Source organism: Nymphaea colorata, chromosome 6 (genome assembly GCF_008831285.2).
Source record: "Nymphaea colorata isolate Beijing-Zhang1983 chromosome 6, ASM883128v2, whole genome shotgun sequence".
Taxonomy (NCBI): domain Eukaryota; kingdom Viridiplantae; phylum Streptophyta; class Magnoliopsida; order Nymphaeales; family Nymphaeaceae; genus Nymphaea; species Nymphaea colorata.
The window spans coordinates 1,261,793-1,285,296 of record NC_045143.1 but is presented as its reverse complement, the minus strand read 5'-3'; the positions used below and the strand labels follow the sequence as shown (position 1 = coordinate 1,285,296).

The following is a 23,504-nucleotide window of genomic DNA, read 5'->3' as shown; positions in this document are numbered from 1 at the left end:
GTAAGTTTAATCTTGGAAAGAAATCGAGGGAAACAAAGAAATCGAGGGAAACGCACCGAGCTGGAGCAGGCTGTTAAACAATTATTTTCATGACATAGTAGTAAAATTTGAACTCTAATGGTTAATGAGTGAAGCGCACATTGGCTTGGTCAGAAAGCAACTTGAATTTCAGCATTTGAAGAAGGTTAATTGCAGATACTATACTAACCACATATAAATAATTAACTCACAAGCTTGTAAGAACTAAACGAAGCCAAATGCCGACCTGTTCATACTTGTTTACCGAACGATTTGCAACACAAAGCCGAGTGGCGAAATGGTTTGGCTCGTCTCCACGAACACCCGCTCTACAGGCTTTTTATTTTTCTGAAACTCATGAACTGATTATTCGAGGCACTGGACCCACCGATTTCTAGTGGCTCAGTCATCCCGCTAGTTTTGACACTCTTGGTCTTGGGATTCGGTATGGTATCCGTCGTACTGTCACACTCGATCCAGACTCAAGCAAATCACGTTCTTTAGTTTAATCACATAAATCTAAAATATTTATATAACAAAAATTCTAAGAAAATTAACGCATAAGCGTCTTTTCTACATAAAAATTCATAAAATGTACCAAATTTTGTTTATTGATAAAATATTCTTTTTGTACAATAATTGAAAAACATAACTGTCGTCCAACCATGAAAAGAATATCCTCTCCAGTTATGATAAAAAACAACAGTGAGTGGAGGTACAATTCATTGAAATGATAGAATGCGAAAAAAATTATTTTCCATTACATCCTATGCATGGTAGCATAATTTTTTTGGTGCTCTTGATCAACATATTTCAAAACTGAAGAGCTGCCTTTCAGTAATAAAACAGGATTTACAAGAAAGCGGACATTCCAAAATTTGCCGAACAAATTTATCATGGAAACCGAAAAGTCTCAGCTTGTGGATGAACTGTTTCCTGATACAAGGGCTTTCAAGGCTGGCATCCGGCTCTCTAGAAACTCCCTTTTACTTAATATCCGATCTGCAGTGCAGTCCATTTCCTGCAACCCAAGCATGAGGTCAAATGATTATTAATATGGACTGAAATACGTACAGCATACAAAAGTATTACCTACTTGTTGAAGAATAGTTTCTAATTGCTGATGGAAATGATAACTAATTTCAGGTAATGCAACAGAAAGAACTGCAAACACCACGAGCCCTTTTGGCAATATAATTATATAAACCAACTAGAAGCTTTGGTTGACTTATGGATCTTATGGCATTTGAGTAGATGGATGGTTTTGCGTGGGAATAATCCAGATTCCAGGCTTTTCATCTCCAATGACCTCATTACTGTAGGTCGCTTCACACTAGCTAAACTTTTTTCGTTTTGTTTTTACACAAGAAAAATCCATAATATTAACCAAACCTACATGGGACATAAACAAGTTCTTCCATGCATCCCAAGATGCACCTCAAAAAGACTTAAATAATTGAAAAAGAATAAAGAGAAAATAATAGAATGACATGGCATAAGGATGGGACTCCTCCCATACGATTTTCTTAAGAAAGAAAACAGCCAGCAAAACACTCAAGTCCATCGTTGATCGAACCAAAATATATAGAAGAGCTGGAAAGCAGACTGCCATGGTCTAAAAGACAGAAAACTGTTCAAAACATATGACAGAGATTACCAGAAAAATTTAAAAAAAAAACCTCTTCCATATACGAGTGTCCAAATTTCCCAATAACACTGAAGAACAAAGTAATTTAAAGACACCTTGAATGCTAAAATTTAATAGGGGAGAAAGATTACTCACATCGTCAGTTGCAGCTGATAGCAAGGACAAAAGAGTAACAGTTGCAGCATGGTATTCACTTATGGTTGTATAAGCAGAAACATCAAGCTTATCCTGTGCCCATTAGATGCATAAAACATCAGAAGACAGAATCACATCATAAGGAGTCAAACATGTAAAATCAATGGAATCAGATCCAGATACAAGAAAAATATGCAAAACATGGAAAAAAAAAAGGTGATTACAATCATAAAAGTTGTATCAGATTCAAACGTCAACCGAAGTAAAAATTAATTAATTAACAATATTGAAGGCACAAAGAGAAATAATGGAAATGATCAACCTAATTAACAATTGAAGGCACAAAGAGAAATAATGGAAATGATCAACCTAATTAACAATTGAAGGCACAAAGAGAAATAATGGAAATGATAAACTATCATAAGGTGATGTCATAGAAGATGAAAAAGAGGGAAGAAATTTGTAGACCAGATACTGAATCGACGATATATTCAAGCTTGTAAAGCACTCAAAGAAGACCAAAAGCAACATTTAGCTAGCTTTCTCAAATCTCATGACCCCCACAGTTTGGGACTGAAGAAACTAGCATAAAATCATGAGAGATAAATTAACTTTACTCACATCCTAGTATCTTGCGACACTTTTGATTTCCTTATTGCATTTTGAAGCATTTTCATCATCCAAATTCAGGTTTCCAGCAGATCGTGTGACATGCCTAATTCAGTGTTTCATCACAGTCATTTTTTAAATAACTTGAGGTCAATCTAAGAAGGATAACTGTTGGATCAAACAAGATTGGCCTGATTAGAGTACGTAAGTAAATGAGTTACCCCAGATTCAGTTTTGGTACCAGTAGTTCACTTTTCTATCCTATTCTACTCAAGCAGCAGCTTTTTTTCTCCATTTTCAAGTGATACAATGAGAACTAGCAAATTATGGATGTCTATGGCGGCTTGAACAGCAACTCTAGTAAGATCTGAATGCAAAAAGCAATACAAAAATCTTCAAGAAAAGCTTGCACTTTCTAATCACACTGTTGCAACAAACATATTTTTAGTAATTGCCATTATCATTGTCTTTTGATTTTTATCCACCATGCTTAAACACATCTCTATCTACCTGGCAAACAATAGGTCCATGTGGAATCATATCAGTTTACGGACAGAATTAACTACTAGAACCAAGGTCCGCATTTGTTTCTGGAACCTACAGCTCAGGTCAGGTTAGGACTAGGTTCAGAAGTGTTAGAATGTATGTATTCCTATATATATATATCTATGTGCATGTACATTACATATATTAGTGTGCTAATATATATCTTACATAGATAGATATGTGTATATTTTAGGGTACCTAGGTCATACTTGTAATTTTTCATTTTCTTTTATGTATTTTTCTATTTCTTTTTTTCACCTTTATTATTAGTTAAGAGAGGAAATAGCTGTTGGGCCTCTCTCCAACGGCTAGAATTCTAGCCGTTGGAAATGGCCCAACAGCCATTTCCTCTCCTCCTCTCTTCTTCCCTTGTATTATAAATAAGGGACTGTTGTCCCCTTCTAATGTATGGCTTGTTAAGCCACATCTTGTAGTTTTTGCCTTGTTTGGCTGAAGATCAATATATTTTCTTTATCCTCTTGTTAGAGGACTCTTGTGTATTGCCTTGTTGAGCTAGTGGGAGATTCAAGAGTGATATTCTTGAAGTATTTGCCTAATTTGGGCCTGATTTTCATGGTATCAAAGCCACGTCTTTGGCTCTTTGTCTTGCTGCCGTTCAAGATTGAAGGTTCAGTTTTTACTCCTACGTTGGAGCTGTGAAGCACTCCAAGTGTTCGAGATATTGCTTGCTGCTGTTTTTCACAAGAAGAAGAGTGTTTTTGCTGGCTTCTTTTTGGTGATTTCTGGACGGAATTTAGCTCCCTTGGTGGTGAGCTCGTGGCTGTTGGAAGGGTGACTGGTTTCTATTGTTGCTGAGTTTTTATCCTTGCCGTGGACTTCTTTTCACGTGGCTGCCATCTTCTTCATAACTTGTAAGTGGATCTACCTTGTTGATTGTGCCCATGGATGACAAAGTCTCTTCTCTTCCATTTCCCAAACTCTCATCAACGAATTACATACAATGGGCTAGAACTATGGAACACTTTATTCGTAGTAAAAGCCTTTGGGGACTAGTTGATGGGACAAAACTTGAACCACAACTAGTCCTTACGAAAATTGTTGATGGAAGGGCTATGGAATTGGATGCAACCAAAAAAGAAAAGGTAATGGCTGAATACAACAAGAAATGGGAAGAATGGAGTGTTGGTCATCACAAAATCATTACTTGGATCTTGACTTGTGTTGACAATGCTACTGGCGGGCAAATCTCTAAATTAAATTCTGCCCTAGAAGCTTGGGAATATCTAAAGAAAACTCATACCATGAGAGATGTTGCTTATATGCATCATGTTCAACTCAAAATTCACAATCTTCAACAAGGAGATAGACCTATTAAAGATTATGTGGCTGAAATGGATCAATTGTATGATGAATTGAGTATTTTTGAACCACATTGGACACAAGATCTTATTCTTAGAGAAAAGCAAATACAACGTGACAAGTTTTACAAGTTTATCATAGGTCTTAGACCGGAATTTGATGGTGTCAAAACCGCTTTACTTCATCGTTCTAAAACACCATCTATGAATGAGGCTATTGCGGAGCTTCAAATGGAGGAAAATCGTCTTTGTCTTGATAAAGAGAAAGTCAACAATGTGCTTGCCACATCTAGGCCGGGGGCCCATTTGAGACCTTATAGACCTCCTCACTTCAATCGTACAAATGAAGGAGCAAGAAGAAAAGTTATTTGCTATCATTGTCAAGAAGAAGGACATACCAAGCCAAGATGTCCAAAACTTAGAACTTTTGACAAAAGAAGCAATGTTGCGGCTCCAATTCAAGAAGAAAGAAAAGAAGCAAGCTCATTCCAACTTGATCAACTCATAAGTGCTCTTCAACCGTTTCTAAAGGGAGGAGGCACACCTTCAACTTTGGGAGCTACCGTGGCATCTACTTCTTCAAGTAAGTATTCTTGGATTATTGATTCGGGTGCATCTTTTCATATGACGCCTTGTGGATCCCTTCTCACCGAATGCACTAAAAATGATTCTTATTCCTTTGTGAAAACGGCGGATGGTACTTCTCTTGAAATTGATTTTATTGGAAATCTTCACCTAGATTTTGGATCCAAAACTTTAAAAGTACCTCAAGTAAGACACATTCTTAAATTAAGCTTAAATTTATTGTCCGTTTCTCAAATAGCCGACCTTGGTTTTGATATAATCTTCTCACAATCCAAATGTTTGATACAGGACCGAGTATCCAAGAAGACGATTGGGGAAGGTTTTAGAACAAAAGATCTCTACTACATAGACTTTTTGGACCTTTCAAGACCATCTTGCAATATCTCCAAAGAATGTGACATTCAAACTTGGCATCAAAGACTTGGACACACCAATATAAAAAAAATGTCTCATCTTCCTTTCATGGAGAATTTTTGTCAAAAGAACTTTTGTTGTAATGATTGTATCAATGCTAAAATGAAAGCCTTACCTTTTGATAATAGAAACTTTATTGCCCAAAAATCTTTTGATTTAGTGCATTCGGATGTGTGGGGGCCCGCTCCTATTATGTCGAAAGGAGGATTATTGTACTATGTGATTTTTATTGATGATTATTCTAGGCATACTTGGGTTTACTTTCTCAAACACAAATCGGAGGTTTTCATAAACTTTAAGAATTTCTACAACATGATCTATACCCAATTTGGCTCAAACATCAAAGTCTTTAGAAGTGATTCAGGAGGAGAATTTATGTCAAATGAATTTCAAAAATTTCTAAAAGAAAAAGGCATCGTTCATCAAAGATCTTGTCCTAACACTCCAATACAAAACGGAGTGGCCGAGCGTAAACATAGGCACATTATTGAAACTACTAGAGCCCTTCTTTTATCTAAAAATGTTCCCAAAAATTTTTGGGCTGAGGCTGTTTTGACTTCAACCTATTTAATTAATAGAATGCCTACCAAACTTTTGAAACATATTTCTCCTTTTGAAAAACTTCATCATGTTAAACTTAATTACAATAGACTTAAAGTCTTTGGTTGCAAATGTTTTGTGTTAAGTGACAAAGATGATAAACTTTCTTCCAAAGCCATTTCTTGTGTTTTTATTGGGTATTCCAAAACTCAAAAGGGTTATAGATGTTATGATATTGAAAGAGATAAAGTTTATGTTTCTAGAAATGTGATCTTTCTAGAAAATGAAGATGGTTTCAAAGATGAACCCAAGAAACTAGAAGATTATATTTTTCTTTGGACTAATGATATTGATGATGATATTGATGATAATGAACCCGATAAAGTTGTAGAAGTGCCAATTGAAGAAGTCAACAATGACAATTCTACTCATTTGATTCCTCCAAAAGAGATCTTAGTTTATAGAAGAAGAGATCCCCAAAATCAAGAAACTAATCAATCTCTCCCTAGGAGATCCCAAAGGCACACTAGACCTCCTCAAAGATTTATTATGAGTCTTTTTCCCCAAAATTTCGAGCTTGTCTTATGGCACATCATTCTTTTTATGAGCCATCTTCTTACCTTGAAGCTAAGGAAGATCCCAATTGGATTGAAGCCATGAATCTTGAACTTAAAGCTCTTGAAAGCAATGAGACTTGGGATATTGTGCCTCTACCAACAGAGAAAAAGATTATTGGATGTAGATGGATCTATAAAATCAAAACTAAAAGTGATGGAACCTTAGAAAGATACAAGGCCAGACTTGTTGCCAAGGGATATGCTCAAGAATATGGGATTGATTATGAAGAAACCTTTGCTCTTGTTGCTCGCATGACTTCTGTTAGAACTCTTATTGTCATTGCTTCTGTTAAACATTGGATTATTTTTCAAATGGATGTTAAAAATGCTTTCTTAAATGGTCACCTGCAGGAAGAAGTTTTCATGAGTGCTCCCCCTGGTTTTGATCTACCTCAAAACAAAGTTTTACGTCTTAAGAAAGCCCTTTATGGTTTAAAACAAGCTCCCAAGGCTTGGTTTGATAAGTTTAGTAGTGTCATGTTTAATCAAGGTTTTCAATCTTGCTACTCTGACACTGCCATGTTTGTAAAAACCACCTCCGTAGGTGTAATTGTTTTATTATTGTATGTTGATGATATGGTTATTACTGGAAGTGATGATAAAGGGATTATAGAGGTAAAAGATTTTCTTAACAAATGCTTTCAGATGACTGATTTGGGAAGACTAACTTATTTTCTTGGAATTAAAGTTGCTTATAGCAAACAGGGTTATCTTCTTTCTCAAATGAAGTTTGCCAGTGAATTAGTTGACAGAACAGGTATCTCAGATGACAAAGTTGTGGATACTCCAGAAGCACTGGGAGTAAAAATGAAAATTGATGATGGAGAGATATTGGAGAATCCCACTCCTTTTCGGCAAATAGTTGGCGCTCTCTCGTATCTCTCCATCACCAGACCTGACATTGTTCATGCTGTGCATGTGATAAGCCAATTTCAACAAAGACCCACCTCAGTGCACATGGGAGCGGCAATGCGGATTGTCCGTTATGTGAAAAACACTATCAACAAAGGACTATTTATGTCTTCCTCTTCTATATTAGAATTAGTTGCTTATACAGATGCTGATTGGGGTGGAGATCCCAACAATAGGCACTCCACCACTGGGTTTTGTGTATTTTTAGGTGATTCCTTAATCTCCTGGCGATGCAAGAAACAAAATAAGGTGTCACTATCATCAACAGAAGCTGAGTATCGTGCGATGGCAACTACAACAATGGAGATAGTGTGGTTCAAAAGCTTATTGAAGGACATGGGAATTCATATCATGAATCCTGTCAAGTTTTGCTGCGACAATAAAAGTGCAATCTATATTGCTAGCAAACACACATTTCATGAAAGAACAAAGCATATAGAGATGGACTGTCATTATGTTCGTGAAGAGTTCCTTCAGAAAAACATAGATCTCTCCTATGTTCCCTCTGAATATCAACTAGGAGATTTCTTTACCAAGGCTCTTGCTGCTGCGAGGTTTCAATTTCTCCTTGGCAAACTTTCGGTTATCACACCGTAAGTTTGAGGGGGGATGTTAGAATGTATGTATTCCTATATATATATATATATCTATGTGCATGTACATTACATATATTAGTGTGCTAATATATATCTTACATAGATAGATATGTGTATATTTTAGGGTACCTAGGTCATACTTGTAATTTTTCATTTTCTTTTATGTATTTTTCTATTTCTTTTTTTCACCTTTATTATTAGTTAAGAGAGGAAATAGCTGTTGGGCCTCTCTCCAACGGCTAGAATTCTAGCCGTTGGAAATGGCCCAACAGCCATTTCCTCTCCTCCTCTCTTCTTCCCTTGTATTATAAATAAGGGACTGTTGTCCCCTTTTAATGTATGGCTCGTTAAGCCACATCTTGTAGTTTTTGCCTTGTTTGGCTGAAGATCAATATATTTTCTTTATCCTCTTGTTAGAGGACTCTTGTGTGTTGCCTTGTTGAGCTAGTGGGAGATTCAAGAGTGATATTCTTGAAGTATTTGCCTAATTTGGGCCTGATTTACAAGAAGTTTGTCCTACTCGTACCACAACCAAGAGCAGATATGGAACAATTATGCTAGCAGTTGTTGTCTGGAAAGCTAGCAGTTTAGTAGATGCTGCATTTGAAACCCTTTTGAAGAACTCATCCATAACCAGGAGAATCATCTTTGAGTATTAATATATGACACAACATCTGCACTAGCACACCAAGTTAGAGAAATAAGCATGTTGAACAAAATCAGCATCTGTAGTAGCACAGGCTCACAATCGTGGGTTTCTTATTTCTCTTTTTCTTTTGTGAAGAAAAAGAAAAATATATAGACATTGTCACAATTTGCAATGTAATTCATAAAACTGTGCTGAGCTAAAGAACCCCATGGCTGCTGGGATATCCACAAAGGTATAGAGGAAATAACTAGAGTTGAAACTGGGCTATCATAAGCCTTCAGATTAACTTTTGCCACTCAAGCAATTGGTTAGCCAAACCCAGCCAACAGCACTCACATTCCAAACTTGGCTAGTCAAATAACATTTACCGTGTTATATGGACCATTGCTTGGAAAATATAGGAATGCATGAAATGCCGGTGAAGGACATGGATGAACAGCATCACAGAAAGGACTTTGATGACATGCTCTTTTCTAAGCATCAAATTTCCAAAAGAACTACACAAGGGTGTCAAAATATTGACACCTCTAAGGCAAACTGGGCGTGCATATAGAAAGAAGTGTTCAACCAGTGAAACATTCTACCGATAGTTCGTTATTAAGTTTCTAATTATTATACATTGCAATAAATAAGTTAAGGAACCAAGTCCCCAATATTACAATGAATTCATTTGGTTTACTTTAAAGTTACATTTGCCTAGTTAATTTCTTCCTATAAACTAAATAGTTCAACATAACTAAGGAAGGTGGAACCTTGCAAACATTAGCAATGTGTAAAAGGAAAAATTCTGGCTACAACATTCTGAATGCATACTGTGGTAATTGCAGTTTTTCGTGGATATAGAAAACCCTAACCTTCAATTTAGACACTGCAGCAGATATGGCCCTTCCAGGTGCTTGCAGGACTTTATTATACACCTAGCATCAGAAACATTTTATAAGATTCCTAAAAGTTTTCTAACAAAAAGAAAAACATTACGTCAAGCATTAACCACACAAGATACTGACCTGCAAATACAAAAGCGAGATAACTTTTGGCAGAAGGGCAACAGGATCAGTCTCAGCACTAACTTGGGTCAACAAATCCTATATTTGAACACATATGATAACACCACCAAACATAATCATGATCAAGACATTAAATGCACAAACTAACTATAGTAACATAATAGAAAACAGCATTCTGTTGTAAAAGAAAAGTTCATTCACACCTTACTGTAGAACAGGAGTTTCATTACAAGTTTTCTCTCAAAATGGTGGGGCTGACAACCCAGGAGATGTTAAAGAACACAGGAAAGATGATAGTTTTACTATTTTTTTCTGTACACACATCATATCATGCTTAGAATTAGGGTCCAAGTATATTTGGTTTAAGAGTTTCTGAGACTGAATAACATATATCATCTTATTACATCCATGCTTTGCTTGTGCAAGACCTAAAACTTGGGCCATAGTAGTTCAGCAATCATTAGTCATTTATGCACCCTCCAAGTGGAAGGACATAGCAATACGCAGCATTGACAATGCAAAAGTTTTTGGAAGTATAAAACTGCCTGTATTACCTTAGTTTATGCAGAACGCCACCTTATAAAAAGTACATCAGGCCTTACCAGTGTAATACATAATGTAAAGTATCATATGATACATTATGTTACATAACGTATTGGGAAGACCAAGAGGTACACCTCCAAAGCTAGTTTTAGGGCCGTAAAGTAGGTACAAGTGAAACACCTGTATCGTATTATAGGTACTTGTACCACATATAACGCAGTCCATATCATGCAATAAAGATGTCCTGGAAAAAGGGGTCTAAACTCTAAACGCACTTTTCCAATTTTAGGAATTTGAAGTCCCTTGCTCCTGAACTCAATACACTCTCAAGAGTTATCTGTGAAGGTGCTCTTGTGTTTGAGGAGAAAAACACCAGGTTCTCACTTCGTGTCTGGGGAATGCCAGGTTCTCACTTCATGTCTGGGGAACTGATTCTGTGTCAAATGTAGAAGCTTTCACATTCTTCATTGTCAAAATTATAAGAACTTTGACTTTTACCATTTTTTAACAAAAAGTTTGTTACATGACCATCAATTTTTGTTTTCTTTTGTCAATATTTGACTTACAATTGACTATGGCTGGATCGACAAGAAAATTTGATGATCCTACACGTCAATACAGGCAGCTAAACTTGTTTAAAAGAATTACAACATGTTCATTCTGTAATCTACATCTATGAGGTAGACTACATATAAGTTGCCTTTGATTGGGCAACGAGATGGTGGTTAATGATGCATGTCATCATCTATTTACATAAAAAAAAAACACCTATCTACATGACCCATTCATGAAGGAGTTAGTCCAAAGAAGGACAAGGATTGCAGTTGATAAATCAAATCCACCTCTACCGAATATTGTTTCTGACTCTAAAGATCACTACTAATTAAATCAGATTGTCCTGATTCTGAAAAGTGCCGCAGCAACACCATCAGTTATGCAAACCACCACATCAAGGTAACTTAATGGAGCAGGAGACACCAAGGGGAATAGAAAAACCAAACAGAGTAGAAGAGCCTAGTGAAGTCATTTCTTTATTGAAAATATATATTCCCTCTTACTTTGGTTAGTCTAAGGGTTTTATTGTCAGATATTTGAATTTTAGAATCATGTACTTGAAGTTTTACTCTTAGACTTACGTATCAGGGACATTAAGTTTAAGTTGACCCAATGGATGCACTTTGATTACTATATTTCTGTTTGATTATTAGTTCATGATTGTTCCTTGATACCTTTTTATGTAATTTACCTTTATGCAGTTGATTTTTTTCCATAGAATAGATTTTTCCTATTTTCTCATGACTATTTATAACTTTTCATGAATTTTTGAAAATTCCTAATGATTTTTTATATAAAAAAAGTTGACTTTTTAGATTATGTATCTAAGTATTGGTCAGATTGATACATATTGTGTTTACATACTTCACAAAACTGGGCCTTGTGTACCCTAAGTAACTAAGAGTATAATACCCATGGGGTTTCTGGAATTTTCATCAGCCGGATCAACCAAAGATACATCTGACCATGGATCGGTGGACTAAGCATAGGGCAGGGGAAAAGCAAATGCCTGATGCATGGAAAATTTTGTACTTAAATGAAAGAAACCAAGTCCATTCTCAATTTTATAATGAGCATTAACTATTCTAAATACCACTTAAAAAATTTAACATAAATTCTTCTTAAGATCTGGAAGAAGTTGACCATTTTTTGTTAAGACTATCTAGCAAACAAAAATTACAACAATTACTTGTTGGCCGGCACAAGCAAACGAAATTAAACAGGATGCTCATAGATCAGGTGCTGAAACCCTAACCAAGAAAGACTTCACAGTGACCAAATACACGACAGCTTGGATCTATTCTTTTGACCAATGGGAAACTATGTTCTTAATATTTTGGTATGTGACCTAATAGATCTTACAAGGTTGACTTGGTGGGTGAAACATATTCAGTTGTCAGCACAAGAAACTTTTCTGGGATAGTAATCATGTAAATATTTTTACCAGAGCACATGGACGAGATAAGCATGCTTGCAACATTACTTACTTGCTAGTCACACGGATGTGAGTGGGGCTGCAAAGTATTTTAAAAAAACTTGGGTGCCAGAACAGATGATACGTGTGTGTGTGTGTATGATGTCAACATGATGCAACATCCTTCCATACATCTCCATCGGAAATAGTTCACTTGAAAATAATGTGAATGATCTAACAAGTTAAACACTCAACGGCTTAATCTATTGCCTAATGGCTACCAGATGCATAAACATGAGGACACAATAACCTGTATATACCTTACGATATGAATGCAACATTGTTCTCTCCAGTTTCTTGTCAAGCTTCTTCACAGATAAACCACTGCATACACAACATTTGAGACAAACTTCTGTGAAGTGTACACACAAAAAAGCCTAAGAAAATGTCCAGGCAAAGATATTCACCTTTCTTCTGCCATTTCCCATAATGCATTCATAAAAGTATCAACTTGCTGTACAGTAAAAAAATGCAGAGAATTTTGCATAAGGTTAGCTACACATAATACATTACATCCTTTTACAAAACAAAGTAGCATGCCTTCTAGATACCAAGTCATACACTGAAGAAACATATCACATTATAATGAACATCCAATATAATACAGAATAACAACTTAAAGACAAGAAAATCCAAGAACGTAAACGAAGGCTACTTTTCAGAAGCATTGACAAAAATAATGCTGACGTAAATACAACATGAAGAATACGAACAGAAAGAAATGCTTCAACCACTATCTTACATATATAAATTTATGGGACCACTGTTTCATGAAATGTCATGTAAGTTACAGTAACCTAATGAAAGATTCCCAACGACTAGTTCCAATCAGATTATGCAAAGTAGGCAAAAAGCAATGCCTCTTTATTTCTTTGATCAACAGGGTCCATCATTCTACAAGTATAAAGGCATAACGATATTCAAGTTACACAATGCACATCATGTAGAATAAAAGTACCAAACAAATTCTCCTATTTCACTAGTGATAAACCAATACCTTTCCCTCTAAAGCCTCAACCACTAGAAGAGCCTTCATTGAAAGTGACCTAGGTAAGCTTTTTATCTGGAAACAAGAAGCAAATAAAATATGCTAGTAAGACACTAAAATTCCATGATTGCAACCATACATATCACTTCCAAGATACAGAAGTAGAAACGAACATGTCCTTCCACAAAAGGGGGGAAAAGTTAAAGCTCTGTCATGACTCACAATGGATTGCCTCTCTGCAGAACCCAATGAAGGAGGCTCTGAAATTTGAATTTCTTCAACTGCACCACCTGTGTTTAGCTTGTTGTAAATATCCTATACCCACATTGATACCATGAGAATGATTCATACAGAGAAAATTCTTAGTAAAATACCATAGTACCAATATAAAATAAAAAAGTTCGCGAGAAGCAGGCCTACATACAATGTATTAGCTTTAGAAAAGAAAAAGCAAACAGATAATAAAGTTGACAGATTATCAGCTTCCTAACATCAATTAGAAAAGAGTAAATGAGATTTTCTTTTCATAATGAGATGGTCATCATTGTTTAAAAGTGAACCACTAGTAAAACTTGAAAAAAGCTTTATCAGTACTGAATAAGAAATTTGACATGAGTAAAATATGATGGAATTTACCAGATTTATCAAGAACCAGTCGACAATTGAAGCACCCATTGTTCGAAGCAAATGCCTATGCAAAACAAGCTACAAATGGATAGACAATTAGAGTAAACTTTACCATCATCAAAAAGATGCAGACATCCATTAGATAATATATATATATATATATATATATATATATATATATATATATATAAAGGGATGTCAGGACTAGGGACATACTGAAATTGAAGGATCGTCTTCAAAGAGGTCCAATGCTTTCCCAAACAGCTGCATTTCCAGGGAACTCTGAATTTGGGAGGGAAAATTTAAAATTAAAATGCACAAACAGGAAAACAAGGGATAGAATTAGTGCAAGAGATGGTTTTATGCACATATGCAAAAAAACAAAGTCACTGAAACAGACATAATTGTGCTCACACTTCAGATAAGACCTGGGAAAGGATATGCCAACAGACCAAACAAATAGAAGATCATCTAAGCTCACAAAAAAAAAAGAACTAATTAATTTCTGAATTATGGTCCCAAATCCTTAGTTATTACTAACAGCATAGAAAGCAAGATCAACTCTTTGAAGGCACCAGAAAGTCCTATAGCTTTATTAAAGCCAACCTCATCCAACTTTCTCTGCATATTTTCGATCATGCGTCTCCTCCTATCAGCAGTTGCCATTAGCACAGCATTTCTTCTTTCCTTCCAGGAAGATAGCAACATTGGCCTCAAATGCATCACCAGAGCCATAACCAATGAGTCTGGTCCATCATGGCCTGGAATCGACACATTTGATCAGACAATTCAGTCAAAAGAAGCCAGAATGTCAAAATCTTATTTAAAGGAAACATGATGCCAGATTTACTCTGACCTTCAAAATCAGGAAACAATTCCAGAATCTGCTGACACATCCACTCTTCAGACAGAGAATCGAGTTCATCATCCCTAAACTTACTAGATTCTTTCTTTGTACTAGGCTTTGTATCAGAGACTTGAGAAGTATTGCTGTCCCGGCCTTTTCCTTGATGTTTCTTGTTCTTTGTTGGCAGGTTAGACAGAGTTTCATGATTATTTTCAGACCCACCAGATTTTGTGGAGACTGTAGATTTATTCTTCTTCTTTTTGGAACCCTTTTCCAGATGTTTGCCACCACTAGATTCATCCCCATTGATTCCAGAATCATCTTTGGAATTGGACATAGAGGAGGAGCATGAACTATCATGTGTGCCATGACTAGAAGATAATTTTGCTTGGATACAGTCATCCACCTTCAACTCCATTTGGGAGAAAACACTCTGCAGAGTACAAAGTAGATACAATCAAAAACTTGTAAACTGTCTTTATTTTGACTGAAACACCTAAATCTACTATTTTATGTAATAATAGCAACTAAAGAACTTCAATTGTAAAATGAAAAAGGTGCTGTGCAATGGATGACCAGTGCCAGCTACTGAAGCCCAGGCACATAAATGTGTTGTTTTGCATGCACATGGAGGTATATGTGTACATGGATGTCAGTGTGTGCCTTGCAGCAATGGCAGAACCAACCAGGCCATAAATCTGAAAAATATCTAGCCCTTTAAGTGAATCACATAAAGATCATCCAAACTGAAAAAAAATATGGAGAAAAATAATCTGGAGATCCTTGAGTACGCACACTGTTTATCCAATAAAGAAAACTACTAGGCCTATCTTGTCAAACTTAAAAATTGTTCTTCCTGCGATGCATCATGTCAATGAACCTTAAGAAATTCACAACAAAGAGGCATTAACTTAAGACCTTCCATTACTGAATTATGCTTACCTTGATGAAAGCAGTACTCAAAATATATATTTCCCCCAACAGAACAGCTTTTGCATTCTGCAAAAGAAAAGGGACAAGCAAAGATGAAAAAGGTTAGCATCATCAATTTAGCAAAAAGAAACATTCATAATACCATACATTTCATGCAAAGAAATAGGATCACAGGAAAGCCTAAGAGGAATTTACCCTAAAAGAACTCTGAACCAAAGGACAATGGGATAAAAGCTTGGCAGCATCTTGGTGCCCAAAAAATGAAGGCAAAACAGAAAGACTGTCAATCCTGTGAATTATCAAACAATCAGAGTAAACCATTTAGAAAAGAAAAAATGTACCAAACTTTAAAATATTACAAACATTTTGAAAATATCATCAAACTTAAAGTGTAGAGACAGTTGATATTATGAGCAAGATATTTTGAATACTTTTTAAGTCATCATCCGAAAATTGTTTCAGGGAATTACCAAAACATTCTCACACACTTTTGTGATGTTAAAAAGAAATACTTCATAAGTACATATTTTTCTATTGTTTGTCTTCTAAATTTCAAAGTTTATTGTCTACCTATTTTGCATGAAACGCATTTTCTTAATATCCAATCTTTAGAACTTTTTAGATTTTCCAAAGAAGCCCAATGCTGGAAAGAGAACTCAGGAGGAGGTTTTGTCCAAAACATACTTACAGCAATATCAGCGTTGTGTGTAAGCATGATATTAGGCACACAGTTGCAATTTTATTAACCCACAAATATTATCAGTAAAAGAAGCACAAGAATCAAATCAGCAAGTGAAAAGAAAAATCTACCACGTTCAGGTTTCAACAGATGAAAGTGCAATACAGGAGAAATTACTGACATCTATAAGATTGTGAGCCAATAAAGCACAAAGACTCACCAGCTAGCATGTTCTATAGCATCTTCCACTGCAGCATCCAACATCTCAACCATAGAGGGGTGCACAAAAACAGTCTCCAATGGTATACCTTCAGGATATCTGGACTAAACCAAAGTAAACAGAAACATTAAATTTTAGAAGTGGATTAAGAAAAAAAAATGTGCATATGCCAATAATGCAGATATATGTCCTTTGAGTACCTGTAGATACTGCTTAGGCTGGGCAACAGCAAGTTTGTGAAGAACATCATAGTTTATATAGGAATTCTACAACATGAAAGAAGACTGTTAAGGGTGCAATACACATGAACTACGATGGTCAGAAAGAAAATGCAGAAAACTACTGTTTGAGCTATCAGCACTGTGTTGTTCTTCCATATATAAAAAGAACTAAGAAACAAACAGATCACAAATAACTAAATTTTGTCCTTTATGGATGAACTTGAATGTTAATACCCTTGAAGGCTCAACATTAGTACAAATTGCGTCCAAATAGCTCCATCTTAGAAACACTGACTAAGCATCACCAATTACACAGCTCACAACCCCAAGCATTCCCAACATACTTTATCCTACAAAGTTAATGTCTTTTTCATTCTTTCTTACAACACCTATATAAGAGTCAGTGAAACCATCTTCAAAAAGAGCCCCTCTTCCTTGACTGATTAAACAGATGAAAGTTCTAGATCAGATGACTTGTAATTCACTTCCGATATTGTATGGATCCACACACATACCATATTGAGTAAATCCAAAGAACCATAGATTTTCATTCAGTGACACAAACCATTCATAAACTGAGGGATGATATAAACTAAATAATCACATATTTTGCAGATTAAGTTGCTCACACGAGGCTCCATGCACCTGGCTAGGCAGGCTGACTTAAAACCGCCAAGCAAAGAGAGATCTAGCATTCAATATCAGGGGGCATCTGTTGCGACAAGTCCAATTCAATAGGAAACTTTTTTGGTGAGCAAGAGAAGGTCTTCACGAGGAGGTTTAAAACCAAAGGACAACCAAACAAGGCATAGTATACATGCACCTCCTAGACGAAGTCCAACATGTCCAAAAGCTTCAGTGGTTTCCCTCATTATTTGAAGAAAGGAAAATATATATAGCATCCAAATCCCATCTAGAAATAATTATAATAATTAGACTATAAACAATTAATCTGACAATGACAATGGGCATTCCAAACAGCAACAACTTTTTACAAAAGAAAATGATAATGAATGCCTGCATGGAATATCTATATATACACATCCGTATCTCTGCTGGTGTATTTATGTTTGTGTACATACAGCAAGTCTATACACTTTAGTTTCATCACATGAAAGAGTAGCTACTTTCTGCCTTACATATGCAGTATGCCTGTTGCCTCATCAACATGCACGCAGCTGCAGGTTGCGTCTGTAAGGCGTTGACATTCTGAACCACAAGGGTTTCTGCAGCAGCTACCATACATAGCTAAAGCACTAGGCATATCTATGTGATAGACACCAGAAAATGGCCTATTTGGGGCCTATGTCACACAGACACTCCTGGAAAGTTGCCACACCCATGTTGACACAGCTGGACATGGAGGCAGGCACGGGACACGACAGACTTATTTTTTCCATTGTTTGGTATATTCTAGCTTTGTATTTTTTGGGTATATTTTAGCATTTTTTGTTCAATAATCTATAGTTTATGAATATAAACAATGCATATATGTGCTTATTTGTTTATAATCTTACACACACACACACATAAAACCGTGTCCCCGAAAATGCTTAGCACCGGTGCCCGCACCAGCACCTGTATTGGCACCTGCACCCATGTGACATGGTTTGGGGCCTAGGCAGTGCCCAGCAGTTTTATTTGACATAAAACAGAGGAAAGTAAAGCCCAGCAGTCTTAGTTGACATAAAACAGAGGAAAGTAGAAAGAGAAAAGATGGTGAGGTTCTCAAGTTCCCACTTCAACCAAGATATTAGAAGATAGGGGTAAAAAATGATATTCTTAATAGACAAATTTCAAAGAGAAAATCATTTCTTTTTGGGCGACTTACATGCCTCAGCCTATATCCCATCCACCTCATATGTCTAATTTGACCACACATATATGTTTATATATCACCCTCACCCCAAGTAAAATAGTCCTTGATGGAAAATTCTGAGAAATCTTTAGGGGTTTATATACTTGTGTTCTATAGAATATAGTCTCGTGATTGATAAACTTTTTAAGGGGCAAAGTGAAGTTGGTCATAGGACAAATAGGGATCCACCATCTTGGCACTTGAGTTGTTACAGTCGAAATCAAAGTCAAGTTCAACACGTGACACTTGGAGCTAACAAGCACGGACACATGTTCTTAAGAGGTACTGAACATAATATCTCAAAGAAAGGATGGTTTAGCAGCATACTAATGGTTTTGACTTTTGAGAACCATTGAAGGACTTATAAACATGTATATCATACTACTAGATGTCCTCGTCCATATTCCTTTTGAGGTGTGAACTGAAGCAGCAATGAAACGATTTGTATCATCTAGACCAGGCACGAAGGTCAGGTTTGGGCCAGGATGCTACAGCTTATTAATCTCATGGTTGTGATAAAGACATAGCTTTTGGGCTTGTTGCCCTTATTAAATTTAGCTGGCTATCGAGCACTAAGTTGATTTCCTTTGCACATCAGATTTGTTTGATAGACTTATGTTATGACTTTAAGTTTCCAATCAAGTAGCTATAGTACTTCAACACAAATAGAAATAAAGAATAGTGGATTCATAAAAAGATTATCTACAAACCTGTGAAAAGAAAGACTCTATGCTCTCCCTTTGAGCAAGTGCAAAAACCTAGCACAAGCAGGACAGGAAGCAAGTTTCAGAAAGACAATCAATAGAAATGAAATAAAAATGTGAAACAGAAAAAGGATTACAGCTGGTGTCCAGTGCATTCCTGCCCGAAGTGACCCTAGGACTTCCTTTTCTTTCAAGATTTCATTGAACAGTGATTGGAAGAGTGAAGCCTCAACAGAAATTCCAACAGCACCATCAGTTTCTTGTAGCAACTGCTGCAAGGAGTTCCAAACAGTAGATAAATTTGTTGGAACTGTAATTCCCCTCACAGCTCCTCGGACCATGGCATTAACACGAGCAATATATGAAGGAGTGTACAATTGCCCACCTTCTAGTCTCCCTTTCACCTGGTTCAACAGAAGCAGAATAACTAGATAATGTCCATAAGAAAAAGAAACAAGCAAACTATTAAAACAGTATCAGATATTAGTATTCAACACTGACATTATATATATATATATATATATATATATATATATATATATATATATATATATATATATATATAGAGAGAGAGAGAGAGAGAGCATCTGCATGCCACAAAACCTATCTTCTTGTAGTCAAAATGATTTCTGTGAAGAGCATCACAACCAATGTAGATATATTGCTTGAGAACATATAAAGAATAACCACGATTTTATGTGGCAGGAGAAAATCAAGAAAAGATAATTGGCATTTTGGCACCAATATCAGACACAAATGGAGTTCAAGCACATAGAACAGGGAAATAAATAAACTATAAAAAAAAACAGAAGGGAAAGAGATTAAGTGGCAAGAAGAACTTTGTGAAAAGAGCAGAACTAGTTGTAAAATATAGCCATAAGCCTTGTCCTTATACAAAACAAAGATTCAACTTATTTGATAATTACACTTACAATTCTTCCAAGGCGAGGTTCCACCACATTAGATATGAGTTCTGAGCTAACATGCAACTGAGCTGCAAGCTCTGCCAATGCAATCTGACTGCACTCCTGAAGTCTTTCATTGACTTCTTCAGATATGCTATCCCAATATGATTCTGACATTATCTCCCCCTGTATAAGCATGAGTTCTTGACTATTTGCCACAATTTCCCGAGCTTGCCTTTCAACATGGTACAAGTCCACACCAATTGTGTCAGCAAGCTCAATAAGAGAAACACGCCTCAATTTTTTAATTTCAGATTCAATCTCTAACTTCAGCTGGTCCTGATATACAATTGAAAAGGAACTCATAAATCTATCTATTTTGTAGCATCAAGATATGGAGGACAGCATATATGCAAAAAAGAGTCACCAAACTTATAATTCAGATATAGGTGAAAAGCATATCTAAGGTGCATAAACAAGGACTTTTGCCTAAGCAAAATATCTATGGAAAGAAATAAATCATGAAATTTGCCATCAGTCCACCTAGATAGTTAACATAATAAAAGAGATGGAAAAAGAAAGACAAGGGGGACTCATGTGCCAACTGTAATGGTAGTCGCATATATAAGATATATATGTAAGAAGTTGTTTAACAGGGTCTCGAGAGACGAAATCAAAGATAATTCACTGCCTTAAACATATTAACAGAAACAATAGGTTATACAAATAGAGCACAGAAGTAGGTTTCAAAAAACACATCATTGTCATGACACTGATTTTCTATATGCCCATTCAGATCATTAGGTCTGTTGCACATCTTTGAAGAAAAAGTTGAAGAATGCTACCTATATATCACAAATACCTGCCAGCAAACTGAGCAGTTACGGAGAAAATGCATTGAGCAGTTAAAAGGGATTCAATTTTCGAACCAGATTTGTGATGCATCAAACATCTCCTCAATCTAAAACAGTCAAAAGAAGACACACAGCCTCTTCAAGAAAGGCATTTAAATTGAGTGGATAAACTGAAATAGGGCAACATATAAACACCAGAAAACAAGATAAAAAAATAATAAGTGAGCATATAAATAAAAGAAAGGAAAACTGATAGGGATTGGCAATAGAATAGTCGATCTCCATGACGGAGGTAGATTTTAGAAAATGTAATAGAAGCTCATGTTATAAAAACCAAGAATAAGGCTGGTCTAAACTCTGAAGGGAAGCCAAAAAAAAAAAAATCTTGATGTTACATGTCCTAGTACTTCATTCACAATGTATTGACTCCTATGTCATATGAACACGACTGGAAAACCGCCGAACCTTTGTCAACACGGCTGGACATGGGTGCAGTTACAGGACACAGCATGGACATGGCAGACAAATTTTTGTTTTTTTGTTTATATATATATATATATATATATATATATATATTCTAGAATTTTTGGGGTATATTTTAGTATTTTTGGTCCGGTAATCTATATTTTATGAATACGAAAAATGAATATATGTGTTTATTTGCTCAAAATCTAATTATTGTTATCTTATAATATATATACACACACACACCATATGTGCACATTCATGTCCCGCACTCAAGTTTTTTGAAAATGCCTTGCACCAATGTCCACACCAAAACTTGTGTTGGCACTCATACCCATGTGACATAGGTATTGGTATTGAGGCATTTCCTTGGACAACCAAATAACCATGAGAAACAACAAACAAGTCTTAGCAATTAGTGGTCCAACCTTGTTAACTCTACTACTTGGACGATAATTTTTGACTTCCACTGTTTGCATTGAAAGCTTGAAGAAGATATGTAAGCAATAAAACTAAAAGTGTATGGTAATCCTGCAAAGCTGAGATTTGAACATAATTTGCATTTTTTCGGTTACATTCATAAGTCAATTCCTTTCTGATGAAACCGCCATCCTTGCCAATCAATATCTTAGATCATTACCTGTTTGCCAACAGCTCCTTTTAGAACTTCCTGTGTGGTTTAGGATATAGTTACGTAGTAGTAGAGAGGATGGCCTACGACCGGAATGGCTACTTCCTAGAAAAAAGGATGATACACTTGCAATGAGACGTTCCAACGGCCAGAAGCGACCAAGGGAAGATACTAGCGCAACCCACTAACAGCATTGATGTTGATTAACTCTCCCCGAAAACGGCAATTATTCTAGATTCACCAACCACGAATTCCAACGCCGAAGCGAGAATCCGTCCCTCTGAAACGAGCACGATCCTCATTTCGCCCATTCAAGATCCCAACACGGCATCAACATGCAGGTACCTTCATCGGGGTTGCGGAAACCATACACGACTACCCACCAACTAATCTTCCCACCGCCTCTTCCTTATCATCATGGAAAACCGCACTGTGAGAGAAGCGAGTACCCGATTGCCACATTCACAATCATACGAATGAAGAGTCACCGTAAATCCAGAAAGAAAACATAATCTTTCTTTGGAACCAAAGAAACCAGAATTTTCTGAAAACCTAAATAAGCACTAATAGAAAACGAACCGACGGGATCAGAAGACCTAAAATAACAGATGCAATGAGTGGGAAAGAACAGGAGAAGCGAAGGGGGGAGAGAGAGAGAGTACGAGGGTGATGTACTCCTTGCCGGAGCTCGTGTGGATGAGGTCGAAGTCGATGATGCGGAGTTCCTGGAGCTTCGTGACCAACTCCACCACGTTCCTCTCCGATAGCCTTATGCTCGACTTGGCCTGCTGCGCCGCCTCGAATTGCCTCTGCAGTTCCACCAACTCTTGATCCATCTCTCTCTCTCTCTGAGATCCACCGGAACGACGACCGCCTCCTCGTCCTTCTTCGTCCAAAGCCGGTCTCAATCACAAAACTTTGGTCTGCCGATCGCTGGACGGGAACGTGTCGGAGACTTCTTCCGTCCTTTCTTTCGACGGCTCAACGCCCGCGTTAATTTGCAAACGGCTGTGTGTGAGTGTGTGCGCGCGGGAGCGCGAACGCGCATGTGAGAGAGATAGATAGAGATTTCTCTCGTTAAAAACATCCGCCACATTCGCGAGAAATGTCGCCTCCTCGGAAAGCTCTCCCGATGCGGTAAATTTCAAGTAATTTTCAACTTGTTTTTAAATTCAGAAAAAAAAATCGTTGGCTTCTAGGCAGTTAATGGCCCAGTATACTTTACAAACGGATCGGATCTCAGGCTGGTAAGTACGTTAGAGGTCGTAGAAATTGGATTTGGCACAATAAAAAATGAAAAGAACCATTACCCTCACACAGATCCGGCTCACTTGTAAATCCCAGTTTGGAAGCCAAGAACCTTAATTTCTCATGGCTTTGTTAATGTGGCGCCCGAAGTTTATGG

The 23,504-nt window shown here is 36.6% G+C and overlaps 1 protein-coding gene across 1 annotated transcript; it reads right to left on the bottom strand.

Annotated features, from left to right (window-relative positions):
• Positions 1–739: 739 nt before the first annotated feature.
• LOC116256172 (E3 UFM1-protein ligase 1 homolog) lies at positions 740–23,172 on the bottom strand. Its single transcript, XM_031632430.2, has 20 exons — positions 22,762–23,172; positions 20,177–20,488; positions 19,382–19,648; positions 19,251–19,298; positions 16,662–16,727; positions 16,462–16,565; positions 15,758–15,851; positions 15,572–15,628; positions 14,639–15,062; positions 14,389–14,543; positions 13,999–14,064; positions 13,792–13,860; positions 13,378–13,470; positions 13,165–13,230; positions 12,575–12,621; positions 12,428–12,491; positions 9,596–9,673; positions 9,443–9,505; positions 1,802–1,894; positions 740–1,039 (listed from the first exon to the last, which is right to left on the bottom strand). Exons 1-20 carry the CDS (start codon positions 22,933–22,935, stop codon positions 932–934), a joined length of 2,448 nt encoding a protein of 815 aa, XP_031488290.1. The 5' UTR covers positions 22,936–23,172; the 3' UTR covers positions 740–931.
• Between the last annotated feature and the right edge of the window lie 332 nt (positions 23,173–23,504).